This window comes from Rhinopithecus roxellana, chromosome 12 (genome assembly GCF_007565055.1).
Source record: "Rhinopithecus roxellana isolate Shanxi Qingling chromosome 12, ASM756505v1, whole genome shotgun sequence".
Taxonomy (NCBI): Eukaryota; Metazoa; Chordata; class Mammalia; order Primates; family Cercopithecidae; genus Rhinopithecus; species Rhinopithecus roxellana.
The window spans coordinates 14,336,128-14,363,952 of NC_044560.1; the positions used below are offsets into that span (position 1 = coordinate 14,336,128).

General features: G+C 42.7%; 2 protein-coding genes and 1 non-coding gene across 14 annotated transcripts in view; 1 reads left to right on the forward strand and 2 right to left on the reverse strand.

The window, feature by feature from the left end:
• Positions 1 to 264: 264 nt before the first annotated feature.
• Positions 265 to 27,205, forward strand: TMEM50A (transmembrane protein 50A). 8 transcript variants are annotated; one of them, XM_030942604.1, is made up of 8 exons: positions 265 to 422; positions 2,411 to 2,516; positions 5,075 to 5,187; positions 14,710 to 14,777; positions 15,976 to 16,068; positions 20,573 to 20,633; positions 25,495 to 25,578; positions 26,605 to 27,205. In XM_030942604.1, exons 2-7 carry the CDS (start codon positions 2,424 to 2,426, stop codon positions 25,538 to 25,540), a joined length of 474 nt encoding a protein of 157 aa, XP_030798464.1. In that variant the 5' UTR covers positions 265 to 422; positions 2,411 to 2,423; the 3' UTR covers positions 25,541 to 25,578; positions 26,605 to 27,205. The 8 variants fall into 8 exon arrangements, 7 of the variants coding, with proteins under 7 accessions (XP_030798464.1, XP_010354010.1, XP_030798461.1 ...); XM_010355708.2 differs by lacking the exon at positions 26,605 to 27,205 and adding an exon at positions 1,381 to 1,503 and having other exon boundaries at positions 25,495 to 25,982; XM_030942601.1 differs by lacking the exon at positions 26,605 to 27,205 and adding an exon at positions 1,427 to 1,503 and having other exon boundaries at positions 25,495 to 25,982.
• Positions 9,047 to 9,150, reverse strand: LOC115892590. Its single transcript, XR_004052456.1, has one exon. It is a non-coding gene; the product is annotated as a small nucleolar RNA U13 (small nucleolar RNA).
• Positions 25,494 to 27,825, reverse strand: part of RHCE (Rh blood group CcEe antigens) — a 58,354-nt gene continuing 56,022 nt past the window's right edge. For 4 of the 5 annotated variants that reach the window (XM_010355715.2, XM_010355711.2, XM_030942600.1 and 1 more), the window contains one exon: positions 25,494 to 27,397. In XM_010355715.2, the coding sequence (XP_010354017.1) occupies positions 27,371 to 27,397 (27 nt within the window). In that variant the 3' untranslated portion in view covers positions 25,494 to 27,370. The remainder of the gene's footprint in view (positions 27,398 to 27,825) is intronic. The other variant, XM_010355710.1, reaches the window with a different exon arrangement.

The window sequence follows — 27,825 nt, forward strand, 5'->3', positions numbered from 1 at the left end:
GGGGGGCCGACCCCAGTACTAGAAAACACTCGTCACCTCAATCAAGACGGGTACAAAGGCCAACGGACGCCTTCCTTTAGAAAGCTCAGCACACAGAGCAACTTCCCACGCCTACCCTGGAAGGGCGTACTCCAAGCTAGCGCTTCCGACGTCCAGCTGTGATCTCAGAGCTGCGAAGAGCCCCAGCGGCTAGCGCCCGGGCCTGCGCAGAAGCGTTGGCATGGTGGGCGTGGCTCCCTCCGGAGCCGGCGCCCCGCCCTCCGCCCCGTGTCCGCATGCGCGGCTGAGCCGCGGGGGTGGTACTGCTGCATCCGGGTGTCTGGAGACCGTGGCCGTTTTGTTTTCTTAGCTGAAACCGGGGAGTGAGGCGGGCAGGCGCGGCACTACACCGGGGTCCGGAACCACTGCACGACGGGGTGGACGTAAGTGTCGGGCGGGGAATGGGGGCAGGAGAGGAGCGGCTTCAAGGCTGGAGAGGCCTCGGAGCCGGGACCGTCTGATGGGCTGGTGCCCACAGTACAGGCTTGTTGCCGCCACCCTCCGGGAAGCCGCAGACCGGGGCTGAGCCTCCGCGGACCTCTCCTCTCCTGGGTCCTGCGGCGCCTGGAGAAGGCGACCGCGTCCAGACCCGCCAAGACGGAGATGGGACCGCGCCCTCCCCCAGGACATCCCAGGATCCTTGGAAATTCCCCGGTCCCCCACTTTACAGCTGGACAGGCCGAAGCCCCGAGAAAGGAGTGTGGCCCGTCCGGCTCCCTCAGCGAGGGGTGGCCGGGCTGAAGGTGGCTCCCCCATCTTCCAGCCGCGTCCCTCGAGACCTAAAATTCCCAGAGTTTGGAGGGCGGGGTCTGGCTTGAGCGTGCCAGTCGTCGTGCAAGAAAAATGGATTCGGGGCGGGGCCATTGGGATGAACCGAAAATAACACTTACTGGATTGCAGTTCTTCCCGGGGAGGAATCAAATGAGTGAATTTCCTAAATTGAACTTGTCCCAAAGGCATCTTAGCACTGGCTGTAATCATGTATTTTAATATTTAATTTTTAAAAGAAGTTAAAAAATGGGAGACGTTGCTCTTCTTTAGGGTGTCATGTTTTTGGACAATTATAATTGCTGGCTGCACAGTAACTTAAGGGACTCAAGTTCGCTGTAGGAATTTGGGTGTTCTCAAGTTATACGTATTTCAGGTTTTTTCATACTCTGAAATAGAGATATCATGGCTGTGTCTCAAGTCAGGTCTGTACAGCTCGGCTTACAGGAGTGTTTTATGTAATTTGTAAAGACAGTTTGGGTCGGCTATATTTAAATAGCAGCTGGATTTTTGTAATCTGAATTAATATTAATCACAATTTTGTACTTTCTTTTGGCTGGAAACACCCTTTAGGATCAGAGATAGGGATATTAAAATCAAGTGAATGTTCTTTACATAGAAATGACACCAAAAGGCAGGCTTGCAGAAAGAAAAACAGTGAAGTCAATGAAGTGAAAGGAAATCATGTGGGTAGAGGTAAGAACGGCAGTGCAATGTTTAATTTCTTAATTTAGGTGTGAAGAAACACACGTTCTGTGATAAAATATGCAAATTAGAGAATTATTTTTCATTTGAATCTGTACTTCTACATAGAGCCAAAGTTTATCACTTGTCTCTCTACTAATGTTAGTACTCCTAGACTGTAAACATCAAAGTCATCTAATAAGTTTGGAATCAAAATGATACAAAAGAGCTCTTGTGGATTAGTAACTAATTCAATACCTACTTAGAAATAATGGGATGTGACAGATTTTCAGGAGGAGGTCAACCAGTAGTTAAAATTTTTTCAATATTTGGAGACCCACCTTTGTTAATGTTGCTTAAATATGTCCGAACCATTTATTTCTATTTATTTATTATTATTTTTGAGACAGAGTCTTGCTCTGTCGCCCAGGCTGGAGTGCAGTGGCACGATCTCGGCTCACTGCAACCTTCGCCTCCCAGGTTCAAGCGATTCTCCTGCCTCAGCCTCCCAAGTAGCTGGGATTACAAACATGCACCACCACACCCGGCTACTTTTTGTATTTTTAGTAGAGATGGGGTTTTGCCATGTTGGCCAGGCTGGTGTCAAACTCCTGACCTCCGGTGACCCACCCACCTCGGCCTCCCAAATTGCTGGGATTACAGGCGTGAGCCACCACGCCAGGTCCTCAAACCATTTTTTACATTAAAAAAGATACTAAATGAATCCAGATGTTACTTTCGAAAGTTATAACGTGGAAATTCATCAAAAACTAAATCAAATATTCTGAAGAAGTGTGTGGAACCAAAATAAAGCATTTGTAATTTCACTTTAATTATTCCTGAGCTATTAATTATTTTTCAGGTTTGAAGCAAGTAAATGGAAGTACTTTATTTAATTATTTGTTTGTTTGTTTTTAAGTGACCTGAAAAAAATGTCTGGATTTCTAGAGGGCTTGAGATGCTCAGAATGCATTGACTGGGGGGAAAAGCGCAATACTATTGCTTCCATTGCTGCTGGTGTACTAGTAAGTGTCATTGATAATTTGGACCTCATTTTTTGGTGCGTTTGTGTTTATGGGTTTTGAATTCTGCAGGATGTTTTAAAATATGTACTAATTATTTTATCTTTGACCACTTTGACCATGCTGATTATTTTGTTGTTTATGGAAAGCTGTTAGTTCCACTTTAAGAGTTTATGGTTTAAAATTTGATTAACAGTGGTTGGGTTATTCTGCATGGTAAAACTAGCATAATAAAACATTTGTTCATTATATGGATTCTATCTCCTTTTAATGAGTACATTAAGGTACAAGGAAGTGTTTAAGAAGCAATCAGGTCAAAACCAGTCAATAGATATGATTGCATTTCTCCATAATCCAGTTAACTTTCTTCTCAGTCTCATTAAGGAAAAGAAAAGTGCTCAGTTTGGCAACAGATACACTAAAATTGGAATGATACAGAGAAGATTAGCATGAATTTTTTTTAAAAAAAAAAGCAAAACCAAGGAGGAAACTCATTAAAATACATCGTGTAGAAGTAATTTACAGAATAAAAAAATTTTTTTTTTTTTTTGAGACAGAGTCTCGCTCTGTTGCCCCGGCTGGAGTGCAGTGGCCAGATCTCAGCTCACTGCAAGCTCCGCCTCCCGGGTTTCCGCCATTCTCCTGCCTCAGCCTCCCGAGCAGCTGGGACTACAGGCGCCCGCCACCTCGCCCGGCTAGTTTTTTTTGTATTTTTTTAGTAGAGACGGGGTTTCACCGTGTTAGCCAGGATGGTCTCGATCTCCTGACCTCGTGATCCGCCCGTCTTGGCCTCCCAAAGTGCTAGTTTTTTACAGGCTGGTGGATTATCATAGATGCAGCTGTTATTTATCCCACCATGAAAGATTTCAACCACTCATACCATGCCTGTGGTGTTATAGCAACCATAGCCTTCCTAATGTAAGTGTCATCATAATTGGCATTACTTACATAGATTGCCACAAAATAAAAATGTTTCAAATATAGTTGCATAGATTTAAAATTCTAAATATTATCAGATTAACATACTGTACATGATTTACAGGCTTGAGCCACCACGCCCGGCCAAGAATAAAATTTTTATTTACACTTCAGATCCCTCAAGGGATCTGCTATTAGTTTTTAATGATCATATGGTGTTATAGGCCCTAAAGAGTAAATTTTTTTTTTGAGACAGAGTTTCGCTCTTGTTTTAGTAGAGACGGGGTTTCTCCGTGTTGGTCAAGCTGGTCTTGAACTCCCGACCTCAGGTGATCCACCTGTCTCGGCCTCCCAAAGTGTTGGGATTATAGGCGTGAGCCACCGTGCCAAGCCACTTTTCTTAAGCTTTAAGATTTATTTATTTTCAAGACAGGGTCTCACTCTGTCTCCCAGGCTGGAGTGCAGTGGTGCAGTCACTGCTTATTGCAGCCTCAACCTCCCGGGCTCAGGTGATCCTCCCACCTCAGCCTCTGGAGTAGCCTGGACCACGGGCGAGGGCTAATTTTTGTGTTTTTTTGTAGAGATGGGGGTCTCTCCATGTTGCCCAGGCTGGTCTCCTACTCCTGGGCTCATGTGGTTCACTGGCCTTGGCCTCCCAAGGTCCTGAGATTATAGGCCATTGCACCTGGCCAAAAAAAAAAGCTTTGAGTTTTTAGTCTATGAAGAAAATCTCTTGAATACATTGAGCTGAGGGTAGAAAGAAAGGCGTATGTACTCGTGCTGGCCACTAAAAATGTTATTAATCGAGTATGGATCTGTCTGTAACCTGATAAAAGTAATTTGACTAGCTTAAAATTGTTATTTTAAAATAATTGCCAGAAGATGTCAGTTCCCAGAGCTAACTGAGTCAGGGTTTGGTGTGGGGATAGGAAAGGGGGTTACTTTAAAAATCTTCTAAGCTACTTGTCAGAATTTGGTTAAGATAATTTTATTGTAAATTTCTGCTCACATGATAAAAACTATTTGTGAAGTTTTGGGGTTATTTTGTTATACCTTTGCCCCTGAAAATATCTAGAGCCAAATTCAAATAAATTGTAATCTGGTGTTGACATTGAATTTAAAATCACACCTGAAACCATCTTTAGACTGCACTGGAATTCATCAAAAGCAGAACCTCGGAGCTGTTATTTCACAGCAAGAAGATAACTAAAATTCTGTGAACAATAGTTGTTCTCCGTATTAATTTGAATGCTTTTTTCTTGATTTTGGGGAATATTTCTCTGGAAGCTTATATATCAACAGGACACTTCCGTCAGTTGGAATTTGAGTTACTTTTTTCCTTTCCCCCTCCACGAGATAACTGGTTTCTAGTTTACCAAATCAGATTACAAGACTTTATTATCATAAAATTAAATAATGATTGAAGTAGGCTTAGAGAAAAGTTACGTTAATAAATATAAATTGCTGTCAGATTTAAGGGTACCTAATCAGCTATTAGGCCATGTGCAAATTACATGTGGGAAATAGCTAGAACATTTTTGAAATTTATTGAAAGGGATCTCTTCACTTAAATACCTTGCTGTCTTTTAGCCAGTGAGATTCAGAATTGCTGTAATTTCTCATTGGTGTCACCTTTGTTTTAGTTTTTTACAGGCTGGTGGATTATCATAGATGCAGCTGTTATTTATCCCACCATGAAAGATTTCAACCACTCATACCATGCCTGTGGTGTTATAGCAACCATAGCCTTCCTAATGTAAGTGTCATCATAATTGGCATTACTTACATAGATTGCCACAAAATAAAAATGTTTCAAATATAGTTGCATAGATTTAAAATTCTAAATATTATCAGATTGACATACTGTACACGATTTAAAAGTCATACAGTAGAGATGGACTTATACAGAAAATCAACAGTCCTCTTTGTTCTTCTTGTCCACCTCTCCACCCCCTCCCAGCTTCTCTCAGCTATCCTTTTATTTTTATACACCCAGGGTTTAATAGCTTTACATTTAAGTCAGAAACTGTGTATTTTGTCTAAGGGATAATTCTTCCAACAATATTTATTAAGCTTTTATATTCCAGACTCTGCTCTAGGTACAGGACATGCAGTAGTTAATAAAACAGGAAAAATCCATGTCTTTTTGGCATTTAAAATAAGTGCAAAGGAGAAAAAAATAGAGAAAGGAGATATGGGATGTCAACAGGAGGGATAGAAATTTTTTAAAAAAATTTTTTTATAGAGAGGATGTCTCATCATGTTGCTCAGATTGGTCTCTTGGGCTCAAGTGATCCTCCCACTTCGACCTCCCAAAGTGCCAGGATTACAGGTGTGAGCCACCACACATGGCCAGAAGTTTTCAGTAGAGTCAGAGAAGGTCTCACTAAGAAGGTGACTTTGAGTAAAGACTTAAAGAAAATGAAGGAACTGACTAGGGGATGGGGATATATAAGAGAGATTCATTCCAGGCAGGTGGAACAGCAAGTACAAAGGCTTTACGGCAAGGAGACCGGTATAACTGCAGCAGCAAGATCAAAAGAAAGAGAAATTGATGAGGTCAGAGAAGTGATGGAGAAGGGCAGATGGCATAGGACCTTGAAAAGCATTATAAGAACTTTATTTTCAACCTGATGCAGTGACTCATGCCTGTAATTCCAGCACTTTGGGAGGCCGAGGTGGATGGATCACTTGAGCTCAGGAATTTGAGACCAGTGTGGGCAACATGGTGAAACCTCATCTATACCAAAATACAAAAATTGATAGGGCATGCCTGTGGTCCCAGCTGCCCTGGAGGCTGAGGTGGGAGGATCGCCAGAGCGTGGGAATTCGAGGCTACAGTAAGTCTTGATTGTGCCACTGCACTTCAGCCTGGGTAACAGAGCGAGGCCCCGTCACAAAAATAAGAACTTTACTTTTTTTTTCCTTTTTTTTTGAGAGAGTTTCGCTCTTGTTGCTCAAGCTGGAATGCAGTGGTGCAGTCTCGGCTCACTGCAACCTCTGCCTCCTGGATTCCAGCGATTCTCCTGCTTCAGCCTCCTGAGTAGCTGGGATTACAGGCGTGTACCACAACACCTGGCTTATTTTTAGTATTTTTAGTAGAAACTGGGTTTCACCACGTTAGCCAGGCTGGTCTCGTACTCCTCACCTCAGGTGATCAGCCTGCCTCGGCCTCCCAAAGTGCTGGGATTACAGGCTTGAGCCACCGCGCCCGGCCAAGAACTTTACTTTCATTGTAAGTGTAATGGAAGCCATTAGAAGGCTTTAAGCAGAGGAATGAAATGACCTTAGATTTTAATAGGAGCATTCCTGTTGAAAAAATTTTTTAAACTGGTAAACAAAATTCATTGCAGTGCCAAATAGTGTAAGTTTCAATACCATGACCCTGTGCTTCTCAAATTTATCAATATATTTTGAAAATATTCTTGTATTCTTACCAGTTTCTCAAATTCATAATACAGTTTAGTTTGCTTCATACTTGGGCTATGACTTTCTTATTTAGTATTGTTTTTTCCTATAGTTTTTTTTTTTCTTCTTTAATGAAGACGAGGTCTCACGATGTTGACCAGGCTGGTCTTGAAATCCTGGGCTCAAGCAATCCACCTGCCTTGGCCTCCCACAGTGCTAGGATTACAGGTGTGAGCCACTGCGTCCGACCTTTCCTAGACTTTCTGATTGCCTTTTTTTTTTTTTTTTTCAGGTGGTTGTTGGTAGAAAGAATGTATGTTTTCTTTAGGATTCATTTCATCTTGAATGCTGCAGTTCTAATTTGGACAGTTACTATATGGACTATAGTAGCCTTGTTCAGTTTTTTGTTTTTCCTAGAGTTTCTAGCTGCCTTTTCTTTGTTTTCTTGCATTTTCTACTATTACTACATCTTTATTTTTTTTCCCAAATTCTCAATTATATTCTTCAATGTATTATAACCTCTTTTGTTCTAGAAATCGACATCTTAGAAGCCCATATCAGGCTGTTTCGTTATGAATTGATTACTGTGGAAGCCTGCTACAGCACTGTCACCATGGGGCTTCCCTCCCCTGTTGATCAGGGTTAAATCCACTTTTTTTCCAGTTACCACATCTTTTTTTTTTTTTTTTGGATACAAGAAGTATTTATTTTGGCCGGGCGTGGTGGCTAACACCTGTAATCCCAACACTTTGGGAGGCCGAGGCGGATAGATACCTGAGGTCAGGAGTTTGAGACCAGCCTGGCCCACATGGTGAAATCCCTTCTCTACTAAAAATAATTTTAGGCCGGGCGCAGTGGCTCAAGCCTGTAATTCCTGTCATTTAGGGATTACTGTCCTCCATTGCCTGGTGACTAATATTTTCACAGCTATTGTTTCATATATTTGGTTTGGCTTAAGAAGAAATTGTTTCAAATCCCAGCACTTTGGGAGGCCGAGACGGGCGGATCACGAGGTCAGGAGATCGAGACCATCCTGGCTAACACGGTGAAACCCCATCTCTACCAAAAAATACAAAAAACACTAGCTGGGCGTGGTGGCGGGTGCCTGTAGTCCCAGCTACTCGGGAGGCTGAGGCAGGAGAATGGCGTAAACCCGGGAGGCGGAGCTTGCAGTGAGCTGAGATCCAGCCACTGCACTCCAGCCTGGGCAACAGAGCGAGACTCTGCCTCAAAAAAAAAAAAAAAAACATAATTTTAAAAAGGCCAGGTGCAATGGCTCATGCCTGTAATCCCAGCACTTTGGGAGACCAAGGCAGGCAGATCACAAGGTCAGGGGAACGAGCCCATCCTGGCTAACATAGTGAAACCCTGTCTCTACTAAAAATACAAAAAATTAGCCAGACGTGGTGGCACGTGCCTGTGGTCCCAGCTACTCGGGAGGCTGAGGCGGAAGAATCGTCCAGCCTGAACCCGGGAGGTGGAGGTTGCAGTGAGCAGAGATCATGCCACTAGACTCTTGTTTAAAAAAATAATAAAAATAAATTAGCCAGGCACGGTGTTGCATAGTCCCAGCTACTTGGGAGACTGAGACACAAGAATCACTTGAACCTGGGCAGCAGAGGTTGCCATAGGCCGAGATCACACCACTGCACTCCAGCCTGGGCGGCAGAGGGAGACTCCGTCTCAATACATTTAAAAGAAAAAAGTATTTATTTTAGTTAGTTAGTTTATTTATTGATTGATTTTTCTGAGACGGAGTTTTGCTCTGTCACCCAGGCTGGAGTGCAATGGCATGATCTCTATTCACTGCAACCTCTGCCTCCCAGGGTCAGTCGATTCTCCTGCCTCAGCCTCCCCAAGTAGCTGAGATTACAGGCGTGCGCCACCATGCCTGACTGGATTTTGTATTTTTTGTAGAGACAGGTTTCACGGTGTTGGCCAGGCTGGTCTTGAACTCCTAACCTCAAGTGATCCACCCGTCTTGGCCTCCCAAAATGCTGGGATTACAGGTGTGAGTCACCACACCTGGCTGATACGTTTTCTTAGAATTCTCATCTATCTTTTTATTCTATATTCCAATGTGTTAAACATTTTTGCATTTCAGTTCTCATGTTTTAATTTCTAAGGGACTTTTTTTGTTTCCTTAAGTATAAATGCATCCTTTAGGGATCAGCGCTCTCTGTGGGCCTTTCCTCTTTTTTTTTTCACGTTAGACGGGTAAGGTACTGATGTAAGAACAAGGTTTGAGGGAGGCACATCGTAGACATGCACATGAACACCCAATCATCGTGCCTAGGAACTACAGAAGAATCAGGTTTTCCTTTTTAAATTAAAAAAAAAAAAAAAATGTTTTAGAAGTAGGGCCTCACTTTGTCACCCGGGCTGGAGTGCAATGGCATGATTATAACTCACTGCCGTCTCAAAATCCTGGGCTTAAGCAGTCCTCTGGCCTCAGCCTCCCCAGTAGCTAGGACTACTTGCACACACCACCACACCCAGCTATTTTTTAAAGAGTTTTCTTTTTTTGTAAAGACAAGCTCTCACTATGTTGCCCAGGCTGTTCTTGAACTCCTGGTCTCAAGTGATTCTCCTGCCTTGGCCTCTTGAAGTGCTGGATGACAGGTGTGAGTCACTGTGCCTCTCTGCCTTAATAATTTTAGAAATGTAATATAAAATGCATTCTGGCTAGGCATGGTGTAATCCCAGCGCTTTGGGAGGCCAAGGTGGGCGGATCACCTGAGGTCAGGAGTTCAAGACCAGCCTGGCCAACATGGTGAAACCCTGTCTCTACAAAAAAATACAAAAATCAGCCAGCATGGTGGTGCATGCCTGTGGTCCCAGCTACTCGGGAGGCTGAGGTGGGGAATTGCTTGAATCTGAGAGGCAGAGATTACAGTGAGCCAAGATCGTGGCACTGGACTCCAGCCCAGGAGACAGAGTGAGACTGTCTCATAAAAAAAAAAAAAAAAAAAAAAAGGCATTTAGTGAGATACATAAAGTGCACAAGTCATATATACATCTCAATAAATTTTTAATTACATATACACCCATGTAAACAGCACCTAGATCACGATTTAAAACATCACCCCAGAACGTTCTCAATCAGCACTTCCACCACACCTGTATAGCCCCTGTCCTGACCTCTACCATTGTCCATTAGCTTTCTGTAGACCTTTTTTTTTTTTTTGAGATGGACTCTAACTCTGTTCCCCAGGCTGGAGTGTAGTGGCGTGAACTTGGCTCACTGCAACCTCTGCCTCCCAAGTTCAAGCAATTTTCCTGCCTCAGCCTCCCGAGTAACTGGGATTACAGACACCCACCACTGTGCCCACCTAATTTTTGTATTTTTGGTAGAGACAGGGTTTTGCCATGTTGGCCAGGCTGGTCTAGAACTCGTGACCTCTCAGGTGATCCATCTGCCTTGGCCTCCCAAAGTGCTGGGATTACAAGCGTGAGCCACGATGCCCAGCCTTCTGTAGACTTTTAATTTAGGTTGTAGAGTCATCTCTTCCAGGCTTCCAGGTAATCCAAGTTGAAAATTATACACATTTTTAAATTATGCTACAGTTACTTAAGTGTAAACACAGTAACTAGTATTTTCAGAATAAAGCAAGTGGCTAAGGGCAGCCAGTTTGACTGTGCCTGGCGTGGGGTCATTGCCAGAGTAGTTATTCATTCGCAGAAGTAAAGGTCTGACTTCAGAAGCCACTGATAGCAAAGGGCTGTGATCTTTTTCTTTGAAGTTCAGCCATGGTGCAGCTATTTCTAGTTCTTTCCATTTTATTGCAATGTATTTTACTGTAATAATGATGCTGTTAGAATTTTTTTTTTTTTTTTTTTTTTTTTAAGATGGAGTCTGGCTCTGTCTCCCAGGCTGGAGTGCAGTGGCGCCATCTCGGCTCCCTGCAAGCTCTGCCTTCCGGGTTCACGCCATTCTCCTGCCTCAGCCTCCCGAGTAGCTGGGACTACAGGCGCCCGCCACCACACCCAGCTAATTTTTTGTGTGTTTTTAGTAGAGAGGGGGTTTCACCACGTTAGCCAGGATGGTCTCGATCTCCTGAGCTCATGATCCGCCCGCCTCGGACTCCCAAAGTGCTGGGATTACAGGCATGAGCCACCGTGCCCAGCCACTGTTAGAATTCTTTTAGAAAGCTGACACCTAAATTTCAACATTGGTTTAGATTTAAAAGTTTTATTTTTGTGATTGTATTTTTGTCCCACTTTTGTCCTTAGATCTTTAAATTATTTTGTTCCCCTTTGAAGCAGTAGTAAGTCTGTGGAGGGGAAGTGTAGTTGTATATGAGCTTGAATGTACTATTCAAATGTGTTCCCTGCTAAACTTACATCTTGTTGCATTTACATAATTATAGCAGAGCTGACTTCATGTTTTTATAAATGTTTATTATTTATTTGGCTTCAGCTTACATCTTTTTATTATAGTGTCAGATAGTGTCAGGCCATAATTTTAAAGAAAAACTTAATTATAATTCAAATGGATAGGAGTCAAAAAGCGGCTATTCTTTCATTAATAACTTTTTTTCTCTTATTACAAAAGTTCTCTGATTTTGTGGCTTTAAAATTGTTAATAAATGTTCTGTGTATGACCCTGTATTTTTTAATTTTAAAAATGTAGGGTAGGCCAGGCGCAGTGGCTCACGCCTGTAATCCCAGCACTTCGGGAGGCCAAGGCAGAAGGATCTTGAGGTCAGGAGATCGAGACATCCTGGCCAATACGGTGAAGCCCTGTCTCTACTAAAATACAAAAAATTAGCCGGGCGTGGTGGTGCGCACCTGCGGTCCCAGCTACTCGGGAGGCTGAGGCAGGGGAATCACTTGAACCCAGGAGGTGGAGGTTGCAGTGAGCTGAGATCATGCCACTGCACTCCAGCCTGGTGACAGAGCAAGACTCCATTTCAAAAAAAAAAAAAAAATAGTGGGATATACCAATAAGCAAAAACAAAGTTGCCTATTATCCTACCAAACTGTAACATTTTGACAGATATTCTACCAGTGTGTTTTTTTGTTTTCTCTTTCTCTAACACACATCTATATGTTTTAAAAGTAATATTTAACTCTTCTCTTCCTTTCCTCTTCCTGAAAAATTCAATCCAAAAGCTATTAGGTGAGGTCAAGCATGACAGGCATCCTCTATAGAGAGACAAGTTGTGGTGACCCAGAACAGGCTGCTGGGCTCAGGCAGGGTGGGAAGGGGCTTCCATAGGAGGGCAGCTCAGCATGGGCTCAGATCCTGAGCATGGTGAGGAGGGGATCCATGCAGCGGGGTGTGCGGGATGGAAGAAGGCAGCCCTAAGTGGGATGCTGGAGTCTGAGCAGAGTGAAGAGGCTATCCAGATGGGGCAAGGGAAGTAGTGTGGCAGCTCTGTCCACTGAGAGTGCCCAGATCAGCTACACCCCAACACCAGGAGCACACTTACAGCCCCCAGTTACAGAGCATCATGTTGACAAATACCAGATGCTTCAGGAAAAAGATTATTTAACTAGTAACTTTTGTGTAAATCTGAGAACATACTTAAAAATAGTCATAGCATAGAACAGAGATTGTTCATTCCAAAGTGTCCCTACTAGTGAAGACAAGATTGTGGTGGCTCACAGAGGGCTCTGAAGTTTATTCAGATGGCTCAGCAAGGAAAACAAGAGCCAAGAACCAGTAACCCAGGAACATTTATTTGTGTTTTACTTGTAAATATGAAGCTTGTTTTAAAATACATTTATTTCATATACAAAATAATTTAGTACTGTATAGAGATCACTGAAAATAATTCAGTATTTTGATCATTCTGAGACTTAGATTTGTATGAATAAATTAAGACATATTACTGTGAAAAAAACTAGGATTCCTATATTCAACGCTTTTTTTTTTTTTCCATAGAGACAAGGTCTTACTATGTTGCATAGGCTGGTCTCAAAGTCCTGGGCTCAAGCAGTCCTCCTACCTTGGCCTTCCAAAGTGCTGGGATTACTGGTGCAAGCTACCAGGCCTGACCTAAACACATTTATTGAGCACCTACTATGTGCGAAGCCCCTAGCCTTGTGCTAGGCATTGAGAATGAAAATGAGAAACAAGACAGACAATGGCTCCTATCCTCATGAAGCTTATATTCTAGTGTTAGACACACACAACTAAATGGGTATATGTATCATAGGTATAATGTTTTGTAACTTTAACTTGATGTATTGTGAACGTTTTCGCATGACATTTGGAATGTTTCAAAGGATACTTGTAAAGAAAGCAAGCCTATCTCACTTTAGAGTGGGACGCTATGAAAAGTTGGTAAAACACTTCTTATGTTTAGAGCCTGTATCAAGGATTAAAAAAACAAGATTTTACACTTGAATCTCTCTTCAATAATATCTTCAGAGCAAAAAGTTATTGTGTTGTTTGAAATATAGTTATTTCTCCAAACATTTGATGTTAGTACAAAATTAGTACAAAAAATTTATTCCAAAGCCAATTTTTTTTTTTTTTTTTGAGATGGAGTCTCGCTGTGTCGCCCAGGCTGGAGTGCAGTGGCCGGATCTCAGCTCACTGCAAGCTCCGCCTCCCGGGTTTATGGCATTCTCCTGCCTCAGCCTCCTGAGTAGCTGGGACCACAGGTGCCCACCACCTCGCCCAGCTAGTTTTTTGTATTTTTTAGTAGAGATGGGGTTTCACCGTGTTAGCCAGGATGGTCTCAATCTCCTGACCTCGTGATCCGCCCATCTCGGCCTCCCAAAGTGCTGGGATTACAGGCTTGAGCCACTGCGCCCGGCCTCCAAAGCCAATTTTAAGAAATATTTGGATTATCTAGGGCCTGTTTTCTCCCTCTGCTGTTGCCATACATGAGTACATGTCATGTCTGATATATACAAATGGAAAATCAGAAGCAAGCGAAATTATCTTTTTACCTGTTTGTATCTTATCAAAAAAAATTTTGAGAATTTAGTTCCTGTTTTTTTTTTTTAAGAGACAGAGTTTTGCTCGTCGCCCAGGCTGAATTGCAATGGCGTGATCTTGGCTTACTGCAGTCTGTTTCCCAGGTTCAAGTGGTTCTCCTGCCTCAGCCTCCCGAGTAGCTGGTATCACAGGCATGCGCCACCACGCCCAGCTGATTCTGTATTTTTAGTAGAGACGGGGTCTCTCCATGTTGGTTAGGCTGGTCTCGAACTCCTGACCTCAGGTGATCCGCCTGTCACAGCCTCCCAAAGTGCTGGGATTACAGGCATGAACTACCACGCCTGGCCTCATTCCCAAATTTTAACAATCCAGACTCACCTGAAAGACTTGTTAGAATTCAAATTTCTGGGCCCCATGCCCAGAGTGTCTGCTTTGCTAGGTTTGGGTTAGGGCCAGAGAATTTTCTTGTCAAATAGGTTGCCAAGTAATGCTGATTCTGCTAGTCTAGGGCCCATGACCACTGCTCTAGAGAGTATCTGGTTGAAGAGACCAGTCATATGAACTCTTTACTCAAGAACTGAAGGCCTATGAGCCAGGTGTGGTGGCACTTTGGGAGGTCAAGGCAAGGAGGATGTGTTGAGGTCAGGAGTTTGAGACTAGTCTGAGCAACATAGCGAGACCTCATCTCTACAAAAAATTTTTAAAAATTAGCCGGGTGTGGTGGCGCGCACCTGTAATCTCAGCTACTCAGGAGGGTGAAGTGGGAGGATCTCTTGAGCCCAGGAGTTCAAGGCTACAGTAAGCCATGGTTGTGCCACTGTATTCTAGCTTGAGCAACAGAGTGAGACCCTGTATCTTAAAAAAAAAAAAAAAAAGACTTTGAGACCTAACCTTAAATTTGAGAAACTGTAGATTATTGTTTCTGGTAATTGGTGTCATGGACCCTGATTTCTTGGTTTTATTTTATTCATACAGGATTAATGCAGTATCAAATGGACAAGTCCGAGGTGATAGTTACAGTGAAGGTTGTCTGGGTCAAACAGGTACGTAGGTGCAAACAGCATCTTATTATACATGCTTAAATCCTTAAGATGAGAATTTCACATGGAAGTACCACTTTTCTATTTGTTTTAATATATCTATGAGTAACAGCTTATTTTGAATCTATTGTTCTATGTTTTGGGCTTGAAATTGGGAATTAATATATAACATTCTATTTGCTGTGCTTTATTGAGCCGTAGGCAGTGTTTTTATTAACATGTATTTGTGTTAATTAAAGAGGCCCTATCAATTCATTTTAGGCAGTTGTGACTCCATTTATTATTTATAGCAAATTTTCATAAACATGTTAATGTGATCGGAAAGTTGGCTGTCCTCCTCTGTTAACATAATTTTAATGCATCTTCCTAAGTTCTGGTCACATAAATTTGAATTTATTTTGCTGCCTGACTTCCCTGAAAGTGAAATATGGTAGCTTTGAGATTCGTTATCACTGAATATGAATTTTTTACTGTATATCTGTGTTACTGTTTGAAAGTACTCTTGGAGGACTTTATTTATTTATTTATGTATTTTTTTGAGACAGAGTCTCGCTCTGTCGCCCAACCTGGAGTGTAGTGGCAGGATCTCGGCTCACTGCAAGCTCCGCCTCCCAGGTTCAGGCCATTCTCCTGCCTGAGCCTCCCAAGTAGCTGGGACTACAGGCACCCGACACAACACCCAGCTAATTTTTTGTATTTTTAGTAGAGATGGGGTTTCACCGTGTTAGTCAGGATGGTCTCAGTCTCCTGACCTCGTGATCCGCCTGTCTCAGCCTCCCAAAGTGCTGGGATTACAGGCGTGAGCCATGGTGCCTGGCAGAGGAGGACTTTAAAAATGTGGAAGCATGCTCCATATAAAAGCATATGGAGAATGAGCCTCTAAATATGGTGAAACAGATTTTATGAGATATTTTACAGGAAGGTTGAGTATAGGTTTTCTTGGTGTAGGCAGTTGGGGAAGTAAGTATATGCACTTATACAGACTAATAAATAATTTTTAAAAATCTTATCAGGCCAACCAAGAAGAAAAAGGCCAACAGCCACACTGATGAAGATGTTTAGTGCATCTTCCACTGTTCTTACATTAGACTTTAATGGCAGCTGCACTTTTTTTTTTTCTGTTTGGGTTTTGTTTTATTTTTGAAAGTTAATTTTACTGCCCTATGCGAAACAGTTCTGGTAAAATATTATTTCTTTCAAGGTGCTCGCATTTGGCTATTCATTGGTTTCATGTTGGCCTTTGGATCTCTGATTGCATCTATGTGGATTCTTTTTGGAGGTTATGTTGCTAAAGGTAAGAGAAAACATAGGTTACAACTTACTTCAGTGGAATACTGGAATTTTGCATTAAAGTTGGTTATTTTAGAATAAAACTTTTTTCCTATAGATGGGCCAAGTGCTAGCAATGCATTTATATCTGGGGACCCTCTCCCCCTCACTGACAGTGTGTGGTTTTGTCTGGTATATTTTCAGTGTTCCTTTCTCCAGTCTTTTTTCTTCTTATCCAGAGTCTAGAAGGGATGAGACAGCTCTAAACACTGCTTCTCTTTGGCTTCCAAAAATCTCAAAAGCAGAACATATATGTTATCTATCTAGTTAGCAGATGTTTCTTTTGAAGAGACAAGAGTCTTATTGTCACCCAGGCTGGAGTACAGTGGCATGATCATGGCCCACTGCGGCCTCAACCTCTTGGACTCAAGCCATCCTCCCACCTCAGCTTCCCAGGTAGCTAGGGCCACAGGCACACACGACCATACCCAGCTAATTTTTTCATTTTTTGTAGAGATGGGATCTTGCTATGTTGCTAAGTCTGGCCTTGAACTCGTGGCCTCAAGCTTGGCCTAACAAGTTCTGACTTTCAGAATATCTGTGCAAAGCTCTAACATCCCAGAATTGAGATTTATTCAGTTAAGCCTCCCTGATAATATGATGTCATCTCCTTTTAGACAAAAAAGTAAACTAACATTTAATATACTTCTGCTATATAAGGCCAGTTTAAGGCAAGCTCAGGAAAAGGTGTACTGTTAGACCCTGGGAGAAATTTCACCTTGAGGGACCGTAGGAAAATAGAAAACCCATTTAATGGTCCAGGTAAAATTGCTGTGGCTGTCGTAATAAAAATACAGTATTAATGATTTATAAAAACTGGACCAGGTTATATATATTTACCTCTTTTTTTTTTTTTTTTGAGACAGAGTCTTGCTCTGTCACCCAAGCTGGAGTGCAGTGGTGCGATCTTGGCTCACTGCAAGCTTCGCCTCCCAGGTTTGCGCCATTCTCCTGCCTCAGCCTCCCGAGTCGCTGGGACTACAGGTGCCCGCCACCATTCTTGGCTAATTTTTTTTTTGTATTTTTAGTAGAAATGGGGTTTCACTGTGTTAGCCAGGATGGTCTCGATCTCCTGACCATGATCTGCCTGCCTCGGCCTCCCAAAGTGCTGGGATTACAGGCGTGAGCCACCGCGCCTGGCCTATTTAGCTTATATTTTAACACTTACTTGAATACAGTGTAACTTTTAGATTAAAATAATGTTTCCTAAATTTTTATTAAAATTATTTAACCTGATAGACAGGAGTAATAGATATTTCCAAATATTTGCATTATTTATTTATTTGTTTATTTATTTATTTTTTGAGACAGGGTCTTGCTCTGTCACCCAGACTGGAATGCAGTGGCACAATCTCAGCTCACTGCAACCTCCACCTCCCAGGCTCAAGCAATCCCCCCACCTCAGCCTCCTGAGTAGCTGAGACGATGGGCGCATACCACCAAGCCCTGCTAGTTTTTTGTATTTTTTGTAGAGATGGGGCTTCACCATGTTGCCCAGGCTGGTCTCAAACTCCCGGGCTCAAGTGATCTGCCTGTCTCAGCTTCCCAAAGTTCTGGAATTACAGGTGTGAACCCCTAGGCCTAGCCCTGTGTAATTTATTATTAAAATCATGTTCCCAAAATTGTAGAAAATAAAAGAGGGTGGGTGCAGTGCAATCCCAGCACTTCAGGAGGCCAAGGAGGGAGTATGGCATGAGGCCAGGATTTTGAGACCAGCTTGGACAGCATAGGGAGACCTCATCTCTACAAATAATAAATATTTAGCCTAGTATGGTGGCGTGCACCTGTGATCCCAGCTACTCAGGAGACTAAAGTGAGAGGATCACCCGAGCTTGGGAGGCGGAGATTGCAGTGAGCCATGATCGTGCCACTGTACTCCAGCCTGGGTGACAAAGTGAGACCTTGTCTCAAAAAAAGAGAAAAGAAAGGCCGGGCGCGGTGGCTCACGCCTGTAGTCCCAGCACTTCGGGAGGCCGAGGCAGGCGGATCACGAGGTCAGGAGATTGAGACCATCCTGGCTAACACGGTGAAACCCTGTCTCTACTAAAAATACAAAAAATTAGCCGAGCATGGTGGCGGGCGCCTATAATCCCAGCTACTCGGGAGGCTGAGGCAGGAGAATGGTGTGAACCCTGGAGGCGGAGCTTGCAGTGAGCCAAGATCGCGCCACTGCACTCCAACCTGGGCGACAGAGCAAGACTCCATCTCAAAAAAAAAAAAAAAAAAGAGAAAAGCAAAGAAAGAAAAGAAAAGTAATAATTTCAGCACTCTTAAATATTTTGGTTTATTTCCTTTTGTTCTCTTTTCTTATGTTTTTAGTTATTATAATTTTTATCCCCCAGTTGCATTTAACATGATATTATAAATTGTTCTTTTGTTGCTATAAAATTTGTTTTATATGTATCTATAAATAAATTTGTTGCCCAGGCTAGAGTGCAGTGATGCAATCTCAGCTCACTGCAACCTCTGCCTCCCAGGTTCAAGCGATTCTCCTGCTTCACCCTCCCAAGTACCTGGGATTACAGGCACCCGCCACCATGCCCAGCTAATTTTTGTACTTTTAGTAGAGACAGGGTTTTGCCATGTTGGCCAGGCTGGTCTTGAACTCCTGACCTCAGGTGATCCACCTGCCTTGGCCTCCCAAAGTGCTGGGATTACAGGAGTAAGCCACCACACCTAGCCATATATATATTTTAAAATGTGGTTGGGTGCAGTGGCTCACGCCTGTAATCCCAGCACTTTGGGAGGCTGAGGCAAGCAGATCACTTGAGACCAGGAGTTTGAGACCAGTCTGGCCAACATGACAAAACCTTGTCTCTACTAAAAATACAAAACTTACCTGGGCGTGGTGGCGCACACTTGTAATCCCAGCTACCTGGAAGGCTGAGGCACGAGAATCTCTTGAACCCGGGAGGTAGAGGTTGCAGTGAGCTGCGATCATGCCACTGCACTGCAGCCTGGGTAACAGAGGGAGACCCTCTCAAAAAACAAAACAAAGAAAAAAAGGGAAAAAAATTACCTTTTTAATCATGGGAATTGCATAATACTTGTTCATTATAGAAAACTAAGAATGTAAAAGAACTCAAAAGAAGAAAATGAAATTACTGATAACTCTTTCCCAGATACAACTATTAATACAGAGCCCCTTTTAACAGGGATGTCTTTATCTCATAATTTTAGGCTATTTTCTTGAAAACTTCTGGAGCAAGGTTATGTTTTGAGAATTATTGGCAGATCTGTAATTTTATAAAGTTGGCTTTATAACATTTTTAGAAGCCATTGGAATGGTAATGGTTATTTAACGTGAAATGTTAGTGAAGACCTATGCAAACCATCTGTTATGTTAATCAGATTAACCAAAGCTGTTCTGAAATGAGAAGAATTTGACAGTTCACCTATTTATTGTGCCTCTGTCAGTGAGCAGTCATTGACAATTCCAGTAGAAATTTATGAGAATTTCAACTTCATTTCTAGATACAGCCAGAAAAAAATGTTGCTCCAGCAGTCCTTCCAATCTTAGTTAATGGCTGGCTACTCTATCTTTCCAGGTGTTTAGGCCAAAAGCCCTAGATGGTGAAGGCCTGTCAAAGATGACACTTGTCTTCCTCCCATGCCCCACATCCAGTCTATCTGCAGATCCTGTTGACTGTGCTGTAAAATATATCCTGAGTCTAATCACCATTTACCATCCTCCATTGCTACCACCCTGGTTCAATCCATCATAATTTCTCGCCTGATTTCCTGGAAGAGCCTCCTAACTGGCTTCTGTTTCCTCTCTTGCCTCCTTTAATCTACCCTCAGCACAGCAGCCAGAGGGATCCTCTTAAAATATGTCAGCTCAGATCACTTTTCTGCTCACAACCCAGTGGCTTCTCATCTCACTCAGTAAAAATCAGAGTCCTCACTGTGACAGCCAGGTCTCCACCGCCCAGCTGCCCTCTTTCTTTGCCCTTTTCCTGCTCTTCCCTCTTGTGCCTACATGGCTGTTCCTGTAATACATTGGTGTGCTCCCTCAGGGTGTGTGCATGGCTTCTGCCCTCACTTCCTGCGTGTCCTTACTCCAGTGTCACCTTCTCATGGGGGGTCTTCCTGGCCACCTGTGGCCGATGTCACACTACACTTCTCTACCTTTCCTGCACTATTTTATCTTCTTTTTATTCAGTATATTCTCTGGTTCCATGAGGGCAAAAAAAATTGTACCTGTTTTGTTTATTGCAGTATCCTCAGCATTAAATAGGGCCAGCATACTGTATGCCCCCAGTAAATATTTGTTAAATGAACGAAGGGAGCTATCATTTACTAAAGCCATGCTAGACTCTGTCACACATTATGTCATTTTAATACTCAAGCCAACCCTGATTCCAAGAAAAATCAATTCTTCTAGGCGGGAAAACTGGTATTTGCCAATATATCTGAAACTAAATGTTTTGAGATCATAACTTTCTGAACACTGCAAATATTTTTTACAGAAAAAGACATAGTATACCCTGGAATTGCTGTATTTTTCCAGAATGCCTTCATCTTTTTTGGGTAAGTTTGTTTTGCATTCTTTATCTTACCTTTTTTTTTTTTTTTTTTTTAAATAGCTTTTTTATATCATTTACTATATTTAGTTGCTTACTCATCCAATACCCCTCCCCCATGATATTTTCATAAAACATGAAGAGTAAGGTTGAGAAGGGTATTTTAAATAGATGAGTTGGTTTGCTGCCAACCTTAGTAGCTTACATTAATTTTTAAGATTGCTACCACGCCCCCTTTTAATGAGTGAGTGAGTATGATTCATGAAGATTTAGTTACATAACACTGGTGATGTTCATTTTAAACTTAGATCTCTAACAGTTGCTTTAAATGAAAGCCTGCCTAAAACCATTTATCCTTAAATTTTGGTTTCTGATATATTTTATAGTTCTGTCCTTGATATTGTAGAATTTGTGAGTGAGATTGAGGTGTGGAGGAAAAGTCCATTTTTTATCCTTCCCTTTCAATTACAAATGAAAAGATGATGAAAACCTCTAAAAACCTCAAGGCTTTTATCAATAATCGTCTCTGATGTTCATCCTTCCTAGAAATTTAGGGCCTGCCCTTTACCCATACTGTTCCTCCAACCACTGCCACCCCCTCCAGCCCCCATAACCCATCCCCATCACTGGCCGAAAAACCCCACAAACAAAACAACTCAACGGCTCTTAATCCTCTGCATCAGGAGCTTTGTTGTTTTTTGGTTTTTGTTTTTTTGTTTGTTTGTTTGTTTTTGAGACAGAGTCTCAGTCTCTCACCAGGCTGGAGTGCAATGGCATGATCTCAGCTCACTGCAACCTCTGCCTCCTGGGTTCAAGCGATTCTCCTGCCTCAGCCTCCCAAGCAGCTGGGACTACAGGCACACACCACCACGCCTGGCTATTTTTTTTTGTATTTTCAGTAGAGACAGTGTTTCACCATGTTGGCCAGGATGGTCTTGATCTCCTGATCTTGTGATCTGCCCACCTTGGTCTCCCAAAGTTCTGGGATTACAGGTGTGAGCCACTGTGCCCGGCCTGCATCAGGAGTTCTTTTTTTTAAAAAAAAAAAAAAAAGATGGAGTCTCGCTCTGTCACCCAGGCTGGAGTGCAGTGATGTGATCTCGGCCCCCTGCAACCTCTGCCTGCCGGGTTCAAGCGATTCTCCAGCCTCAGCCTCCTGAGTAACTGGGATTACAGGCACCTGCCACTTTGCCCAGCTAATTTTTTGTATTTTTAGTAGAGACAGGGTTTCACCGGGTTAGCCAGGATGGTCTTGATCTCCTGACCTCGTGATCCACCCGCCTCGGCCTCCCAAAGTGCTAGGATTATGGGCATGAACCACCGTGCCCAGCCAGGAGTTCTTAACCTTTATTCTGTCAGTAGCCTTCTGAAGGTGAGAACTCACCAGACATTTCCATATGCAGGAAATTGGTGTTTTGCATATTTCTGGAAAGAGTTTGTGGCTTTCATCAGATTTTCAAAGAAGTCACTAATCCAAAAAAAGGTTAGGAATCTGATGTATATTACAGGACTTTTCCTTCCCCTTCCCTTCCCACCCACCTCCAAAAAAGAAACAAAAATCCCATGTCTTCTGAAGCCCTCTTGAAATACTAATAGTTGTTCTTCAGAATGAGCCACCAGTTGGTATTCACACCTATTCTATTCCATCACCAGGCATTTTTGCCATTTTGTAAAATCAGTTTGGAAATAAGAAAAATGTAAACTTAGATGTGACAAGATGCACAGCCTCTTTGGGTTATACCTTGTATCCTATAAGCCAGTTGAACTCCAGGTAATGGACACAGTTAGCAGAGTGGTTGTAGCAGATTGCTTGTTGTTTTAGTCCATTTGCATTGCTATTTAGGGGTACCTGAGGCTGGGTAATTTAGAAAGAAAAAAGGTTTATTTTAGCTTACGGTTCTGCAGGCTGAACAGGAAGCATCAGCATCTGCTTCTGGTGAGGGCCTCAGGAAGTTTCCAGTCATGGCAGAAGGCAAAGTGGGAGCCAGCATATCACATGAAGCAAGAGAGGGAGGAAGAGGAGGTACCAGCCTCCTCTAAACAACCTCTCATGTGAACTAACAGTGAGAATTTACTCATCACCAAGGGGATGGCACTAACCTGCCATTCATGAAAGATTTGCCCCCTTGGCCAGGCACGGTGACTCATGCCTGTAATCCCAGCACTTTGGGAGGCCAAGGCAGGTGGATCACGAGGTCAGGAGTTCAAGACCAGCCTGGCCAACATAGTGAAACCCTGTCTCTACTAAAAATAAAAAAAAATTAGCTGAGCATGGTGGTGCATGCCTGTAGTTCCAGCTACTTGGGAGGCTGAGGCAGGAGAATCGCTTGAACCTGGGAGGTGGAGGTTGCAGTGAGCCAAGATCGAGCCACTGCACTCCAGCCTGGGTGACAGAGTGAGACTTCATTTCAAAAAAAAAAAAAAAAGATTTGCCCCCATAACTAACACCTCCCACTTGGCTTTAGCACCAGCATTGGGGATCACATTTCAACATGAGATTTGGAGGGGACACCTGCCATTCTGATTCGTAACAGAATGGTACTCAGCAGCAGCATAGAATTACTATTTCAGAAGTCAGAGTGGACAGATGTCAGTACCAGAGGTGACCATCTGACAGTGTAGGAGGAACTGGTCCCTGGCTCTTGCCCAAGAAACTCTTCAGATTGGAGTTCATATCTTGTGACGAGTATTCTGAAGTTACAGTGTCTCTTTTAAGCTATTTGGACAGTAGAGGCCTCTAATAACCAACTTCAGTTTTTCTTTGTTATAGCAGTAGATCTGATATTAACTAGAAGAGCAGAGATCTGGGATTACAGGCACATGCCACCATGCCTGACTAATTTTTGTATTTTTTGTAGAGACAGGGTTTTGCCATATTGCCCAGGCTGGTCTCAAACTCCTGGGCTCAAGCGATCCACCCACCTTGGCTTCCCAAAGTGCTGGGATTAAAGGCGTGAGCCACCATGTCTGGCTTATAGCCCCCATTTCATTTGGTGCCTGGGACTGTGCGCTAGCTGCCCCATAGAGCATGCAGGCAGGCATCTGCACTCTGGCTCATCTAAGGCACCTGCGGGTAATTTGCCACCCTCGGCAGTTGGCTTCCCAAAGCCTGGCTGTGTCCATTCCCTGCCTCCTCATCTCCTAAACCATAATCTGGCCATGGTGGATTCTTCTTTGTTCTGTTAACACCTCAGTTATCATTTTATGCATATAGTTGCCCTCTTGCCTCTTTTAAATTGAAGGCTTGAGGACAACTGTAGACATTCCCTCACCTAAACCCTAGACCAGGGGTGTCCAATTTTTTGGCTTCCCTGGGCCATATTGGAAGAATTGTCTTGAGGCACTCATAGAATACACCAGCAATAGCTGATGAACTTTAAAAAAAAAATCACAAAATAAATCTCATAATGTTTTAAGAACGTTTACGCATTTGTGTTGGGCCACGTTCAAAGCCGTCCTGGGCCACATGTGGCCTGCACTTTGCGGGTTGGACAAGCTTGCCCTGGACTTAAGCTCTGTGAGGGCAAATTCCTGTCATACCAGTCTCCTGGGCTTTTCTGGAAGCCCCATGCTTTTTTATGCCTCTTTCCCCTTTGATGTACTGTTTCCTGTCCCCAAAACACCTGCCTTCATCATCCCGCTAGGTCTTGTTCCTACCAATCTCCCATTCAAACTCCTGTTTTTCCACAAAAGCCCATCTCAGATATTACCACCTCTGTAAATCCTTTTCTAACTTACTCAGGGTAACTGAATTCTGTGTTTCTGTGCCCCCTTAATACTTGGTATGTAAGTCTCCTTCCCCAACCACCCCCACGCTTACCACATCGCGTTAGCAAGAATGAGAGCAATTTGAGGGCAGTGGCTTTGTATCTTATTTTATAGCCCTGGCACCAAAACAGTTTGTTGAATGAATTTGATAAAATCAGACCTATAGGGCCGGGCACAGTGGCTCACGCCTGTAATCCCAGCACTTTGGGAGGCCGAGGCAGGTGGATCACAAGGTCAGGAGATCGAGACCATCCTGGCTAACACAGTGAAACCCTGTCTCTGCTAAAAATACAAAAAAATATTAGCTGGGCGTGGTGGCGGGCGCCTGTAGTCCCAGCTACTTGGGAGGCAGAGGCAGGAGAATGGCGTGAACCTGGGGGACGGAGCTTGCAGTGAGCCGAGATCGCACCATTGCACTCCAGCCTGGTGACAGAGCGAGATTCCATCTCAAAAAAAAAAAAAAAAAAAAAAATTAGACATATAATGGTTACATAGTAAACACTGGTTAACTTTTTTTTTTTTTTTTTTTTTTTTTTTTTTTTTTTTTTTTTGAGACGGAGTCTTGCTCTGCTGCCCAGGCTGGAGTGCAGTGGCCGGCTCTCAGCTCACTGCAAGCTCCGCCTCCCGGGTTCACGCCATTCTCCTGTCTCAGCCTCCCGAGTAGCTGGGACTACAGGCGCCCGCCTCGTCGCCCGGCTAGTTTTTTGTATTTTTTAGTAGAGACGGGGTTTCACCGTATTAGCCAGGATGGTCTCGATCTCCTGACCTCATGATCCGCCCGTCTCGGCCTCCCAAAGTGCTGGGATTACAGGCTTGAGCCACCGCGCCCGGCCAACACTGGTTAACTTTTTAAAAGTCACATGTGTCTTCAGTACTCGAAAGTTAAGGTTGTTGGGAATATGGTGGTTAATAGCACAGTTGAACATAATGGAAGAATTCACTACCTTAGAATGATCAGTTTCTGTTTTGATACATTTGGTACCAAACTTCCTTCTACAAGTCATCAATTCTTTGTTGCTTGTTTCACACCATTCTTGAAATCTCACATATTCTTTTCTCAAATTCAGGGAGTCATGTGGTATTTCTTGTTTTATTCACAGAGGGCTGGTTTTTAAGTTTGGCCGCACTGAAGACTTATGGCAGTGAAAACATCCGATTTCCCACAGCACAACACCCCTGCTTGGGTTTGTTTGTTTTTTTATTGCTCACTCCCAACCTTTTGTAATGCCGTTTTCTAAACTTATTTCTGAGTGTAGTCTCAGCTTAAAGTTGTGTAATACTAAAATCATGAGAACACCCTATTTAAACAACAACCAAAAATCTATTGTGATACGCACTTGATTAACTTATAAAACGTTAAAGCAAACTTTCACATGAATAATTTTTGTCAAATTTTATCATGGCATAATTTGTAAAAATAAAAAGAAATTACAAAAGAAATTATGGATTTGTCAGTATAAGTATTTGTCATATCTGAAGTCCAAAACCACAATGAAAGTGCTCTGAAGATTTAATGTGTTTATTCAGATGTGGTCTCTTCTGTGTCAAATGTTAAATGAAATATAAACATTTTTTAGTTTTTAAAATATTTCATGGTCAAAATTCTTCCTCACTATAATTGGTATTTACTTTTACCAAAAATTCTGTGAATATGTAGTGTTTAAGTGGCTTTTGAGGGTCTCCCAAGGGGTGAGTGGACGTGTTGGAAGAGAGAAGCACCATGGTCCAGGCACCAGGCTCCCCATGTCCCTTCTGTGGGAAGCTCTTCCGCTGTGCCTCCCATTCCAAGGGCAGGAGGATATGACTCAGCCATGACACGTGGTTCTAGTGGGACGCACAGTCACTCCACACCCACCGTTGAAGGAGAGAGGAGAAAAGGAGAGAGATTTGACACTCCGGTCTTACACAGGGGACAATTTCTTTGTAGTTGTTCTGATAATAAACCGGGTTCCATGTTTCATTTCATCTGTATACTGAACCACTAGCCTAATAGACCGGCACGGTCAACCAGAATGACAAACATTAGCTGCTGGGAACTCTCGTTGTCTCTTCCACTTCGGAACTCTTGTCCCCACAGGCTCCCCACCTCTGCAAGATGGGATACGCTCTTCAGAACCACAGTTTGAAATGTCTTTCATAACATGTGCTACAATTAGCCTTCGGAATATTTGCTGGGTGATTTAAATGTGTGGGTCTCTTTTCCATGCTAGCATCGTCATCTGACAGTCTCTATGCTGTGAATATTGCCTGGCGATCAAGACTCTTCTCAAAGAAATAACTTGCAGTCATCCCACATGAACTCCTGATGTTTTTTCTACAAAAGTTCATAAAATGTGAAAATTGGAGAAGATCTTAGAGGTTGAAGTCCACCTTCTCTTTTCACACAGAAGGGAACCCAGACCATGGAAATTTAAGTAACTTCCTCACGGTCACAGAACTAGTTTTTTAATCCTCAGGCAGTGCATCCCCCCACCCTACAACTGAGCACAACCTCTTTCCCCACAGTGCAATTCAGAATATGCTCAGGGAATGCCAGCCACCTTGTAAAACTGCTGGGATAAAAGCATGATTCCCACAAGGACTAAGTATCAGTGATTTGTAATTTCCTGTTTTGTACTATCTGCTTTGCTCATGTAGACAAGAGTTAACTGGGTAGCATACTTTATTAAGCATGAGAAAGAATCTTAAGAATTGTCAATAAAATTAACCCAAAACTTTAATAATGTGTCTGTAACCAAGAAAATATTGATAGCATCATCCTAATGAAACTAAACATTTATTTTAAACTTATTAAATTGACTCTTAAACTAAGTTTTTAGTCTTTTATTTTTTAATATCAAATCTCTCTCTGACCTTGTTCCATTGTACATAAGGAGACTTTGCTGTCCTGAGCGTTTCTCACGTACAAATGCAGGCAACAGTGAAAGGAAGTTGTCTTGTTTTTGAACAGGCCTTGTTTTTCTTGGATGCTTTTTCTTAAAATCCAACAGCCAAATGAGGAAACTGTAAAAGCAAAACAAACATTTTTTATCGCAGATGAACCCACAGACTGATTTTGACTTGATTTCTTGAAACTTAGCCTAAATGTCTCATCACAAAGACCTTAGAAATTCTTTACTAAAATCTGAATTGGAAGAGACCTTAGATAGGTAGGCTTTAGTTCATCTAGTGTTTTACATGGATTGTTGATAAATGGCCATCTGGCTTTTGTTTGAATGCCTCCAAAGACGGGACTCACTATTGCCGTATGAAGTAGCTCATTCCATTTGGCAGACAGTTGAGATTGTTAGAAATTTAAACTGCACCTCCCCTGGGCCTAGTTAAATTCTCTGGAGACGTGTAGAGAAAAAATCTTTTTCTTCTGCTTGCCAGTTTTTGTTTGTTTGTTTTGTTTGTTTGTTTGAGATGGAGTTCCACTCTTGTCTCTCAGG